Below are 14,729 nucleotides of genomic sequence, written 5' to 3'. Positions count from 1 at the left end.
GTACACCCACTAACAGCCCACTACTGTCTCTCCATAGCTAGAGATTAACTCTTATTTTTTAGGGTCCCGATGTAGCTTTGTGTTTAAGATAATTTAGTGTTTTTAAAAAGAACTGGAAAACATTTTTATTTGTAATAAATCAGGAAAGAATCAGGCTAGCTTCCAAGGTGTTAATTATTGTGAAATTAGTACTTGTCTGAGACATCTGTGAGTTCTGATGGACATGTCTTCCAGGTACTAAATTTTAGGCAAGTGCTGTAATTTCATAGTTTATTAATTGAGGTATTTCTGTGGGGTTAGTGTTAGGTTTTCATTTCCTCTGGTGCTAGATTTCCCTTCACCCACTCTTTTTCTTACTATTACTTTAGCTTGAGCCATATGAAATTGCCATTTTGTAGGTAAAATAAAGGTGACTGTCAGCAATTTCATATAGCTCTACTTAATAATTTGGTTTGAGATACTTAGAAAATCTATATTATTATAGTTTACTATGAAAGAATAACCAGTAAGCCTAGGAACATTCCTTGATAGTATTTGAAAATCAAGTAAGATGTATTTCATTTGCTCTTTATTAGAAAGTAAAAATAAAGTTTATACTTAATTGGCATGTATTCAAAGTATTTAGTGTGATGTTTTTGACAAGGTTACCTGATCACTGTCTTAAAGAATCATGGTTTGTAGAATGATCTGATTTTTAAAAAAACATCACTTACCATTTAAATGGATACTTTTAAAGTGTGGTGTCTAAGCTTATAGGAGGTGAATGAGACCTGACTTAAGGACGAAGACCAACTAGGTACCTTAATTCGTGTATTCAGCTTGCACCACCTTTGTGGAAATTTGGTCAATGCCATTATCAGTTTGTCCCTGTTCTCCCTCCCTTCCCCCCGCCCCCAGCGTCTTCATTTTTTTTTATCCCTAGACTATCATAGAAACCTGTTCCTTACCCTCCATTGTCTGTAAATGCACATGCCCTTTCCTAAAGTGACTTTGGTTATCCAGTTAAACCTAGACTATGAATTTCATTTTTTTCCCAATCCAATTTCATGACCCCATTTTTCTTTAGTTTTTTTTTTTTTAAATAAAAAGTTAGAAAGGTATTTTAGTATGTAGTTCCCTGTCTGTAAAACAGAGATAATGAAAATTAAATGAGATAATATATGTAAAATGTTTAAAGTGGTGACTGGCACATAGTAATCAAACAATTACTCCACAAAGTACAATTAAGGAAAAAAAAATCATATTGAGTAAGAGCGGTTTCTGGAATGATACTTGCTCTGTAGCTTATTATTTGGGAAGAGACCCATGGATACAGTGCTGAGTTATCTCCTCTGCCCTTTGGTATTGGTAGCTAATCCCAAATGGGATGTAAGAGAGAAGGAAGCTCTTTCCCATCACAGTCCCTTACAAAGAGTCTTTCTCCCTCATTCATTTTACTCTTTGCTAAATGACTGTCAGGGAAACCCTAAACCATACTGAGAATCCAAGACCTGCTAAAGCTGCTCTAGCAGGTAGGTGAGGGGTAGGACAAGGTGGCAGCTCCAGGACTAGGGCTGCTGGCTCTGGCGCCTCACGCTGCTTCCTCCATGTTTTTTCTTGTCTGCGCTGTGGCCTTGATACTGAGAGAGATCGAGGGCTTGTTCCTCATTGAGCCTCTGGATTTTCTCTTCAGTTTGCCACTTTTTTTTTTTTTTTTCCTGTCAGATGTGAGAACTGTGATCTGCTTGCTCCCACCCCTTGGTGCCATCACTTACTTTCTCCCTGGACTCCTCTCTTCACTGTTGCTTCCCAGGCCGCTGCTGCTTCCTCGCTGCCTCTCACACTGCTTCTTCTGACAGAAGAACACAGCACCTTTAGATGTTTAAAAAAGTGTCCTCTCGTGCTGTTACCTGCAGTTCTAGAGACTGTGGTTAGCAACAAAGAACAGACAATGGAAAGAAATCAATTTTTTTTTTTGTTAACAGTAATTCTCGGCCCCATTGCAATATAAGTGGGATTAGCTAGGCTCTTGTTGCTTTGGATCTGATTTGAGATTAGGCGTATGCAAGCTATTTGGTTTGGCTGTTAGATCAAGCTGCCTAGATACTGGCACGCGGAAGATCTGGCCCGGACCACCGCCAGGTTTGGCAGCTTTCTCGGTCCCTTTAGAAATTCTTCGCTTTTTGTCTGGGTTTTGGATTCTGGTTTATCCCAATTGTTTCTGGTTGGGTTGTTCTACTTCGTAGCCCCCCTTTCCCTGTACCCTTGAATTCAGACCTGGTCCCTGAATCAATGGGTAAGGCAGGCATTTATTTAACTTTCCTCAGAGGTTCTGTTCCTTTGAAGCAGGCCGTCATGTTTCTCCAGTTCTGAGACGGGTCAGTCGACATTTTGTTTCTCAGGCTCACATCACCTTAAAATGAGAGTCCTCTTCCCAGGTGCTTTTCTGCATACAACCAGCTCTTTCCCAAATCCAACAGCACATATCCATCTGTTTTGTTCAGGGCTCTAATTCTGCGTTCATTTGCACAGCACAGATGAATGTCCTGGCCAGAACCCAGCGAATGATCAAGCTCTTCTCAGCCTCAGTTTAAATGAACCAATCCATGGAAAGTTTCTAGAAAAGTACCTCAATATACCTTCATAAGAGTAACTTAATAATAGTAGTATTTCTACTTCATGTATCAGATACCACTCATTTCTTTTCTCTTCCCTAGGCAAGTAACTGATCTTCCAGATTTATATGTTCAGATCTTTAAATAAACAATAACACATTTTTTTCCAGGAGTCCTTTTCACCCAAGTATTCGTTAGTCCGTTCTGCTGTTTATGGCAATGAAGAGTCAGGCTTAAGAGATATAATACCAGTGAGTATTTCGTTTTTGACATAAAAGTCCCACTTTATAATCTTCTTGGAGACATGAGCCATCTTTTCTAAAGTCTTCATACTAGTCCTGGATGAATACTTACTAGTAGTGCTATTTTGAGCAATTTACATAATATCTTTGGGCCTTATTCTTTAAATCTGTAAATAAAGGTAGTAGTGTCTTATCCTTTTCATACAACCAGGAGTAGATGAGATCTTTTTGTGAAAAGTTCTTAGGAATCATAATGTGAGATACCACTGTAAGGAATGGCTATTCAGAAATACTTAAAGGAACAGATTTAATGCCTTTTACATTTAAAACCAAGGACAGACTCAATTCACCACCATTATTTTGTACTCTGTTATTCTTTATGCCTCATTTCCGCCCCCTCCTACTACTCCATAAATGAAAACATTCTTGGAGTTTTATTTTTCAAGGAGTATTGCTTTCATTATCGATTTTAGAGATGCCAAATAGTACATAATGAGGTGTCACTTGTGGGCTTCCTAATATTTGCAATTAGCGTATGAAGATTGAGCAATATGTCTGGGCAAGGACAGTTGTTAGCTATTAATAAATAATATATGTATAATAGGATGTTACCATGAAATAAACATATTTTTGAATTTTATTAGTCTCTGGTCCACAGCCAGGGTCTCTGATGGAGTAAAGGAATGGAATGGTTCTCTGTGTCATACCCTACCACATAGGGAAAAGCGATGTACTCAGAGGGCCTTTTGCTGCTGCCACCACGGGGTAGTTGTCGTCTCAGAGATCCTTGATGGAGATGCCTTTGCGAAGTCTTGTTTTCCCCAGCCTCATCTTTCTCTAAGAGCAGTTAGGAGAGTAGGTGTAGATCTGGGACCACATCCTGTCCTCTTCTTTATAAAAGACAGACAGAAGAGGAAAGGGAAGGAGTGGAAAATGTGAAAAAGGAGGGAAGGTTGATGAGGAGATGTGAGCACCGTGAACTCCTTACCTTGTCTTCCCAAAAGAAAGAAGAGGGAATAAAATTAATGTCTGCCAAGAATAATTGAGCAAGCTGCATCCACTCAAGCCTAGCTTCGGCACAAATCACAAAGGTCAAAAAGGAGATATGTTGAGGTTTATGAACCCAATAGCTTAAAAATCACATTTTGAATTTAAAGTTGAATTGAATTAGGCCAGCATTTCTGTCTTTGATGTTTCCCAACTCTAGGATGCTGAGCAAAGGAAACGTCATTCCATTCCATCAGCGATAGTAGTGGCAGCAGCAACAATAGTATCTCCTGTTAATTGAACCCTCATTATGCACCGGGCATTGTCCTCCATGATGTTTCTACTGTATACATCATCATTGCTTCTTGGCCTTTTGGCTAAGATCAAGTCTAATGTATATATCATTATTTCTATTTGCATAGGAAAAGCCTGAGCTCAGAAATGTAATACAATTTGCCCAAGCTTAAAAATATGGAGGAACCTAGCATGTTTAATAACAGTGTGCTGATTAAACTACAAAGGGCAATGAGCGCCCGTAACCATAATTTATTTCCCACACATCAGTAGCCCAGGTCTTTTTGTGTAATAATGTGATGTTGAAGGGATCTAGAAGTCAGTCTATGTCTAGGCAGGAATACGCTCCAGCTGTGGCAATTGGTTGTCTTTATTGGCTCTCTAAATGGAGATTTCTAGGCAACATTTCATGTGTACACAGGTGAAATGCAGCTATATTCTTGGGTTAAACTTTTTGATTAAGTAATTGTGGAACGCATAATACACGCTCAATGACTCCTTTTAAAAAATTATTCAAATTCTAGTTAGTTAACATACAGTTTAATATTAGTTTCAGGATGACTATTTGAACATAGAACATTGCAATCCTAAAAGAGTGCTAAAACTTTAACATGAGTAAAATTTATTTTTTTCTTAATGGGATTGTTAACGCATTTTGCTGGAGAGTTGTTTTTTTTTTTTTTGCCTGATTTAAGTAGGGATACCCTCACTTGAACTGATTAGGATTGATGGTTTTGGCAAACTTGATCTCAAGGGTAACATGAATCATTAAAAAAATTCTCACCACCACACCTTTTTCTACAGTGTAGATATTGGAAACCATTACTCTGAAATCTTTAAAGCTATAGATCTTTCGATCTTTCCTCATCAAGTCACAATAATATAAGCCAATTTCTACCTTGTTTATGCCTGGAGTTAAGCAAAAATGATTTAGAAGAGAACATGTAAGATAATAGCAAAGCTAAGTTGTTTATTTTGAAGCTTAAGTGTAGAAGAGGTACAATGAAACCATTATCTGGAAAAGGCGTACATAATATGTCATTACCGTGGTATAATTATAGAAAGTTCTGTTCCAGCTTTGGGAACGACTTTTCAAAATTCTATCTTTGAAGTAAATTTGTGAAGAGAAAAGAACGCAACATGAAAGGGTTACAGAGTTTGCATCTCTTCCTGCACAGAAGTACACAGAGGGTCCAACAAATCAAAATGTTGGAATTTGCCAACATAAGTAATGGATGCTGTGAGCCTCCCAGTTTTCATGAGAGTAAGCAGCCAGATGGCTCCAATCAGCTTTGCTAAAACACAGGTGCCAAGTCTCTATGGGCAGTTTCATTTTTCATGCCTGTCTTTGGAGCCAGGTTCTTTGCTGCTGTGTGCCAGGCTCTTCCACTGCCCCCTTGATGGTGCTGTTCAGCGTCAGTGGAGGCTACGCGTATGCAAAAAGGAGTTTCCAGCTTTAGCTCCCCACAGACAACACACTGACATCTTGGGAGCCGTTGAGGAGAGAGGAGCTGTTGGGGAAGTTAGTACTCACTTGAGGGGCAAGCCCTGGTACCAGGGTAGCTTCACTCTGCTCAGAAGCTGAAGGATGTTCATGTTCTTGTGGGCTTACTTTGCCCTCGCAACCCCTGCCAGTTTTCTTTGACCTGAACTTTCAGTCAGTCCTCACTCAGGCCTAGATAAATAGCTGGAGTTGTCCCCCACCTCTCATTTCCTTTAGCTAAGTTGGCTGGAATATTGGCTCTTGAAGCAGATCACTCAGTTGTCAAAAGGAATAGGAGGTGAGACTTGGTCAGCGTGATATTACGTGTTTCTAAGTGCCTCCTTCTTGACAAAAGCAATTTTGGAAAAATCTCAACTGATTCATTTCCCTTTTTTTCATTTTTCTTAGTGCAATAAAAACTTGCAAAGAAGTTCAGTTATGGGAAACAATTAAAAATTCAGATTGCAAAGAGAAGACATCAGATTTGCCTCGAACAGGTGCTGGCACAGATGGCCTGCTCGCAAGTCCTGGCTTTATTTACAGCTTTTAACACAGACAGATAAATTGACAAAAATGTTTCTAGATTTTATAATGTGCAGGATGCCCAAATTTGGTCATAAACTTACATTAATTTGTAAATGAGTCCATTCAAAACTTGACCTCCCAAGTCACCAGTAACCTTAAAGACTCTATCTGCCCTGTTATTTGCAGAATTGTGTGAAATGATGATCTAATCTTTGCTTTTGGTTGGACATGCTTGGTTGCCTTGATTATTTACTGACTGTCATATTAAAACTCTCTTAAATCAAATTGGATGTAGTCTGATGGTTAGATATTTCCTATCTTACTGTTCCTTGAAGGACAATTATGCTGCCTATTTCTTAGTAGCCTTGGACTGAGGTATTTGATGAGAACAGCAGAATAGATGACATGAAGCCCAAATGAAATTATCTTGAGGCAGAAGTTTATGATGCTCTCCAGTTGATGAAAAATATCTAGAGGAACCAAACTATGCATTTAGCTTGCATCATTAATCTGTTTGATTTGGTCTAAGATTTGGCATGGGTGCACTGAATATTAAAATTATAGTAAAATAAGTATTAAAGGACACCAGAAATTGAGGACTAACATGCATTTCTGAATTGGTTCATATTAAGGTGTTGATTTATCTATATCCCAGTCTCATATTTCTGAAGGGCTGAAAAACAGAGGCAACGGAAATTGAAAACCAGTTCGATACTCACCAAGGAAAATATTTCAGAAGTAGAAGTATGAACTGTTGCTTTCTGCATTCCTGTACAAGATCCATGGAAGGGTCTGTAGGGTAGATCATAAGAAAGACCTTACTAACATAATCCCCTGCCCCCTGTGCTTCACAAAACTGTGTGTAGCTTCCCTCTGTGTGTGCTTGCATGGTGCAAAATTATTAACAGTCTTGATCTTACGTCTTAAGATGAGTGTTCGTTATGTAGATCTTTCTTCTGGATACAGTCCATGTTCTGTCTGTTAGAACTGCAGGGCAGATCATTCCCTGGTACTTGGGGAACTATAATGGTTGAATGTACTTTTTTCAAAGCCTTTTCATTCTGTGTTGGGATTTGTTCCATCTAAGGGTCTTGGGAGGGGGTATTTGTGTCGATGTAATATGTCACTGTTCTTCTTTAACTCGCTTGTGTGATTTGCTTTAGTATTTTTTCTTCTAAATTAATGCTTCCATCCTCATCCTTGCTGTGGCTGCATATGTGTCCTCCTCCTCCTGTCTTCTGCTTCTGACACTAAAGCCCGCAGCCCGCTTGAGAACTCAGTGCCCTGCCTAGCAACCCGCACCTTGGATGATGACCCCCGAGTGCGGCGCACTCCCAGCGTGGGATGGCTAAGTAAGTCCATGGCTGGGGAGGGCAAGGATGGTGGTGACGGTGGGGAGTGGGAGGGCGTGAAGGTTGGGCTCACCGTTACTGAGTGGAGGTCAAGAATGTCTGAAAGGATAAGCATTACAGATTCATATAATTACTGATTTATTCCTTCTACCGCCAGAGAATACAGTAATAATGTATTCTCTGGGTGAGCTGCCATTTTGAATTCAAGCTGAGTGCCATGAAGATAGTGGAAAGAGTTCCAGACTCAGGGTGAGGCCTGGCACAGGTGGTGCTTCATTCATGCAATGCTGCTGGGAGCCTTGGTTTCCTGATGGGATGGGGAATCATGATGTTGGGCCCTCCTTTTTCAGAGGATTGTGAGGAGGATCACTTGGGATGAGATCTCTGATCAAAAACATTCAAGTGCTGGGTTGGAGGAAGTACTTACTGGGTTAATGGACTAAGAAAAAAAAAATCCAAATTCCCTTTATGGGTAAGAAAGGCAGTAGGCGCCATGGATATAAGATAGAATCTTCATTTTTTTTTTTTTTTTTTAAATAAAGAGGTTGTTAAGAGACAGGATTTATTATACCTAAAACCCAAAGAGAAAGAACATGCTACGTGGACTTTTTCCAAATTTGATTATTCGTGATATAAATTTCTTTTACTTGTCAAAAAGCCCATCCATAGTGACATCATTAGGTTTTTAACTCTTTCTTATCACCTTTCTTATAATAAACCCATTGATTTGTACTTTTACTCATTTAGCATGAGAAAACTTCATTTTCCTGGGAAGACGAGATGTCTTATTCATATGACCTAATGGGGGAAGTTTTTAGTTCATCTTAGAATAGTGTTTGTTGCACTACATATTTCCAGGGCTTTTCTTGGAGCAAATTTGGTGTTTTTGGAAACTCTTTTAATAATTTCTGTGTCCCATAGAGATACAAATGTATGTGCTGCACTTTACAGTGCCAGGCACTGCGCTAGGCAGCGGAGATAAGGAAATGAGTCCCTCTCCTCAGGAGAGACTGCCTTTCTAATGAAGGAGGCAGAACACAATGGGTAAAATTGTGTAAAATGCTAAGTGAAATGACTAAAAATCACATACACACACTTGAGATTATGGGAACATCTGCTTGGCCTGGGAGTTGTGATGGCAGAAGAGGCTTCGGAGGAGATGATTTTAGGGCTAAACATTAAAGGAGAGGTAGGAGTTTGGTGATAGAATAATAGGGTGAAGGGACCCTTATCGAACTTGTAACTTTGTAATGATTTCTGCCACATATTAGGTCTAAGAAGCTGGAATGTTTTTTTCTTGAATAATAATAATAAAAGTTGCAAACATTAACTTAAACCACTTTTCAGTAATAAACCCTAAGCTAAGTTTTTGTGTGACAACATTTAATTTTCTGAACAATCCTGTGAAGTGCCCATTGTTATTCGTATTTTACAGATGAACACATGGGCCTTAGAGAGGTAAAGTAACTTGCCCAAATCACATGGATTCCAAGTGTCTAGGACAAGTGTTGAACTTTCTCATATGGTAGTTTCATGAGTAATATCTCACTGAACTTGAAGTATAGGAAATTCACATGGTTACATTGCCAAAAAGATGCACTGATTCCACTGTTGATGCTCTCACACTTACATGATTGTCTCTGCAAGTATTATGCATTCATTCCTTCTGATGAATTTTTTTTTTTTTTTGGTGATGCCTCTTGGGAAAACATAAATTCAGGTATAGAAGTTTAGTCATTGGGGTTTGGAGTCAGGCAGAATTGGGTTTGAATCCTTGCTGGCTTCCTGACTTTGGGCAAATTACTTCCCTACTATAAATTTAGGTTTCTCAACTGTAAAATTGGGTTAATCTTAGCAACAGAGGACTGTTGTGAGAATTAAATTAGAAATACATGAAGTGTTTATTTCATAGCACTCGATAAATCCAACATTATTACTATTATTAGCAAATTGCTTACAGGAATTGCTCAAGAAATTGTAGTCATTTTTGTCCTCTGAAACCACATCAGGCATCTAGACATTGAAATATTGTTGTGGATAAATCATCAAGGAAATTGACCAAAATCTTCAGTTTGTCAATGATGAAAATACGTCAACCAGTTGGAAATGAACCTTAGACCACATCCTGGGCCAATCCTTTTACGAAAACACATTTTAGTCATGAGAGAGGATTCTTCTTACTTCCTATTTATATGCTATATTCTCTCCTTAGATAAACAGCTTTGATTTGTAATCTCAGTCACCTGCCCGGAGCTCCCTGTTACCTACCACATCAATTCAATTAATTTAGTATACACCTATAGATGTTCTGCAACTTACGATGGTTCCACGTATCATTTTTCTACTTTATGGTGGTGTGAAAGTAATAAACACTTAGTAGAAACTGTACTTTGAATTTTGATCTTTTCCCTGGCTGATGATAGGCGGCACAATATGCTTTCATGATGCCAGTTAGTGGCAAGGACCCAGCCCATCCATGCAATCACGAGGTAAACCACCAACCCAACCTTGTGACCATTCTGGATCCATAAACCATTTTTTTTTTTTACTTCTAGTACAATGTATAATAAATTATATTCACCATTTTATTAAAAAGAGGCTTTGTGCTAAATGATTTCATCCAACTGTAGGCTAATGTAAGTGTTCTAAGCACATTTAAGGCAGGGCAGGCTAAGCATGAGGTTCAGTAGTTTGAGGTTATTAAGTGCACTTTGACTTACCATATTTTTCATTTATGATAGGTTTATCAGGATATAACCCTCTTGTAGGTTGGGGAAGATCCATAATAAATAACAAAGATGTGCAAAGTGGTATTAAACCCTGCTGGTTCTACCTACCTATCTGATTTCCATCTTCATGTCTTATCAGTATGAACCTGTGGCCCAATCAGCTTGTCCTTTTTCTTCTGGCTTGTGTCACGGTCAGTTTTACTTCCATGCCTTAGTTGATTCCTCTGCCTTTTGGGAATGTCTTTTCAAGCATGCCTATCCAAAACTATATAGTAGGATCCGAATGAAGTTCATCTCCTTTGTAAAGTCGTTCTCACAGACACAGAAGATCTTAAAATTCCACGGCTCCTGTTATCTGTGTCTCACAATTAGAAGATTTGCAGTGTTTTGTTTCATGTGGGCCTCTGGTGTTTCTTTATTTGTATTTTTCATTTCAACTATGTTAAAAAAAACTCCTTTAGGGCAGGGGGTGTAAGTCCTGCCTTTGTGTCTCCTCCAACGTAGTGTAGGTACTTGGAACATGGGAGTTGTTCAGTGAGCACTGATCAATGCTTCATACCCCATCATGTCACTTAACGCAGCCAATAGCCCAGTTTGCACTGGGGCCCATCTTGGCCATAGTAAACTATGAACCAGAAGTAAATATTGTATGTCTGCAAAAACTGTTCACCCGTATTTCTAGTCATCCAGATCCGATAAATTTGGTTATTAGTTTGTTGTAATAGTTAACGTGGAATTATTTTTTCACAAACACTATCAAAAATATCGGTTAAAGAACAGGTTTCTGAACAAGTTCCATTAATCGAATTTTGCAGTTTTCTTAGCAAGATATTTTCAGGCTTTGTGTACCTTGAAGTAACTACCTTTTTTTAGAAAGCTACATTTAAGTTTGCTTTTGGGGAGTCAGCTCTCATCATTTTTACATTGTGTGCTTCTTATCTTACTTGTCACCTGAGGCAGATACGAGTTTACAGCTCTTATCCACTTCAAATTTCTGCCAAGGTATTGAATTAGAAGTTGGCACAAAACCAAAAATGATTTCCTCTTAGAGATCTTACTGGCAGGTCTGAAACCAGCCCGGGCTACTGAGAACCAAAGAGAAGCTTTCACCTCTCCTTTTCCAGACACATTAATCCCCACCTAAATGCTTTGCCATTGCTAGAGCCTGTTACTCTATCTTGAAAGATCCAGAGTGGCCCTTCACTGTGCACGCTTGTCTTTAAATTCAGTGTCACACCGACCAACCAGTCTCTTCTGAGCCCCTCAAAAACAACGTGTGTCCCTTTGCAGTTATTGGCAATCAGGAGCAGCTGCTTCAGACTCTTAGGTCTCAACTTTAAAGAAGAAAATGAGGTTCAGGGTTGTTGATGTTTTTCTCCTGCCATCTTTGACACTTTTCGGCCTCTGTCTTCCTCTGTCTTTCCCTTCCCTTTGCTGTGTGTTATGTCTGCCTGTCTGGTTTGTAAGTCTACAAGGCAAGGACCTCCTGGTCATGTTCAGTGTTTTGTTTTGTAGGTTCTTACCCAGGATTTGATGTTATCGCTATCCTTAATTATTAGTATTAGATCTTACTGGTTTTTCTTTTTTAATGAAACCACAGTGGCCTAACTATAGATTCTAGTGTCAACCTACGACCAGGTGACAGGGCAAATATTAGAATTTAAAGAATTAAATTGTAACTGGGACTGTTTTTGCTTTTTTTTTTTTTAAGATTTTATTTATTTATTTGACAGAGATCACAGGCAGGCAGAGAGGCAGGAAGAGAGAGGGGGGGTGAAACAGGCTCCCTGCTGAGCAGAGAGCCCAATGTGGGGCTCGATCCCAGGACCCTGAGACCATGACCTGAGTCGAATGCAGAGGCTTTAACCCACTGAGCCACCCAGGCACCCCTGTTTTTGCTTTTTTAAAAGAAACTTTAAAAATTTCTTTTGGGGCATTTTTGGAATTAAGCAATTTGAAGTCTTTCATCTGTTAGAAAGTTTACTGACTGAATAAAAATTATAATTTTCTTGGGCTCTAGAGATTTCTTAGAAAGTTCTTTAGGAAAGTGGTGAAGCCAGAGAGTTCACTTTAACAAACTCAGGTCAACAGATGTTCACTGAGCCCTTACTCTTCCAGTTCCACAGTCCAGTTGGAGGGAAGATGATGAGGGAAATTCACAGGTAGCAATGATTTGAGAGAGGCAATGATAAGTACCCCCAGAAGATTGCAAAGACAGACCTGTTTATCTATAGTGTATAACACAGATGCAAACACTATACTCTCTGGGAATGCTTATCAGAGAAAACTGGATAGCAGAGCATAGAAAGAGAATCAGGAACAATTTTTTTCTTAGAGGAGATAGAATTTCATTTTCTTTTTTTAAAACGAAGGTATAATTGACATATAACATTCTATTAGTTTCAGGTGCACAATATAATGATTCAATATATGTATACGTTGCAGAAAGATCACCGCAGGAAGTCTAGTTAACAGCTGTCAGCACACATAGTTAAACATTCTTTTTCTTGTGATGAGAACTTTTAAGAACCTCTCTTAGCAACTTTCAAATATGCAATGTAGTATTACTAACTATAGTCGTTACCCTGTCCTTGACATCCCCTGACTTACTTCTTTTATTTTTGACTTATCTATTTTAAAACTGGAAGTTTGAACTTTTTTACCTCCTTCACTCATTTTGCTCACCCGCAGCCCAACCCCACCTCCAGCAACCACCAGCAGGTTTTCTGTGTGATCACCTCACTGAACCTTAGAGGTTGGGTTGTATATCCACAAATGGAGGTTGTAGGAAAAGCAGGATGAGACACTGAAAGGCGGTGCTAGGGTGAGAGAGAAGCAGGAAAGCAAGGTTGTCGAGAAAGCAAAAAGAAGGGTTTTTGTGAGGTGAGGAAGTGGACACATTTAATTAGCAGAGAGGGCAGGAGGACAGAACATGTGGGTGTTAAGATGACAAAAAAATTTGATGGCAAAATCCATTTTGTGGAAGGTCTGTGAGCAGTTTTTTTAGCACGGAGGTAGATTGGTCAGAGCTGCGTGTTAAGGAAATTAATCTGCCAGCGGTCATTTGAGTGGAATAGAATGGGAAGCACTTGAGGTCGGGAGAGAGTCGGGAAGGGATCGCAGTAGACCAGATGGAGAAAGTGAGGATCTGGGCTCAGATTGTGACTGTGGGAATGGGAAGGAGGGATCATGCAAGAAATGTTAGGGATGGCATCTGTAGGACTTGGCAACTGATCGAATGTTAGGGGAGGAAGAGGAAGGATCCAGCATGCCTCAGGTTTTGAGCTTGCAGCCGGGGAGCTAATAGGAAAGCATTCACGGAAAAAGGTGAGGGGATTTACAGGGGCACATGTGCACATTTCTGTCCCTGGCATGCAGGCCGTAGCCATCTTTGGACATAGAGTTCACGAGGAGATTTTTAGAGGATTTATCATGGGTCAAGACTCTTTTAGATTTCTGCTTTGTTATCACTTTCTCACCTTACTATGTTGGATCCTTCTAAACCCATCTTTCAGGTGCAGAATAATGACCACATCACAGCTTTCCTCAGGCAACTTGTAAATTTAGAGCGTTTGTATCTTGATTCCAAACATTTCACCTTCCATCCTCTGTTTCTTTCTTTAGCGGGTTTTAGATAAGGGTCTGTTCTTGACTGGGAATCTTATTTGGGTCATTTATTGTGTCACTCTCACATATGTTTTTGGCCTTTTAAAAAGCAGAAGGAAACTTAAGTACAGCTTTCAAAATTCCCTTACTGTAACTTTTCAAAAGACTGTGAGAAATAAAATCTTTCAGCAACCTGACATCGACCGTCAGACTTTTTAGTTAACATAAGACATTGAGAAAACTTAGGTGGTATCCAAGAATGAGTTACAACATTCTTCAAATAGAGACAGTTCTAACCACTTTAAAACAAAACAAAACAAAACAAAACAAAACAAAACAAAACCGTGAGAGTTAGTTACTATTTGTCTGAGTTTATGAAAGAAATCTCATTGGTTTTTTCATTGATATCTAGTATTGTATTTACAGTGATCTGGAGTGTATGCTGACTCTAGAAGTCCATAAATAGAATTAGAGTGGAGAAAGAATAAAAACTTAGAAATTCTGTTACATTTCAGAGTACTGGGGACTTGGAAGAGATTTCAAGAGGCACAGATTTGGAAAAATTTTGACAATGTGCTGGAATTATAAAATACATTTTTTTCCCCACCAAGGAGAGTTTGCGATTTGTGAGCATTCAGACTTGTGCCTGGCAATATGGTGATATGTGGAATATGTTCATAATTGAACTTTTATTCTGATCACCAAATCTGTCCCCTTTCCTGACCTTCCTGTCCCTTACCATCTTTTCTCCCTTCTTTCAGACTTGGAACCTTAGAATCATCTTTGATTATGCACTCTCTCTTCCCTTCTATCCTCAGTGAACCACTAAATCTGTTAGATGTTACCTTTGTAATGTTGCATGCCTCTGACTCCTTTCTGATCTTCCTGTCATTGTTTTTATTCAGGTCCTTTTTTTT

General features: G+C 39.1%; 1 protein-coding gene across 2 annotated transcripts in view; it reads left to right on the top strand.

The window, feature by feature from the left end:
- SLC4A4 (solute carrier family 4 member 4) overlaps positions 1–14,729 on the top strand; it is a 266,399-nt gene that overhangs the window by 109,267 nt on the left and 142,403 nt on the right. For both annotated transcript variants that reach the window (XM_032843239.1, XM_032843305.1), the window contains exon 6: positions 12,090–12,097. In XM_032843239.1, coding sequence (XP_032699130.1) covers positions 12,090–12,097 — 8 coding nt within the window. The remainder of the gene's footprint in view (positions 1–12,089; positions 12,098–14,729) is intronic.

Source organism: Lontra canadensis, unplaced genomic scaffold (assembly GCF_010015895.1).
Source record: "Lontra canadensis isolate GAN:19392208 unplaced genomic scaffold, GSC_riverotter_1.0 scaffold1, whole genome shotgun sequence".
NCBI classification, from domain to species: Eukaryota; Metazoa; Chordata; class Mammalia; order Carnivora; family Mustelidae; genus Lontra; species Lontra canadensis.
Note: the sequence above shows the minus strand (reverse complement) of the source record. Positions and strands in the feature narration are given on the sequence as shown.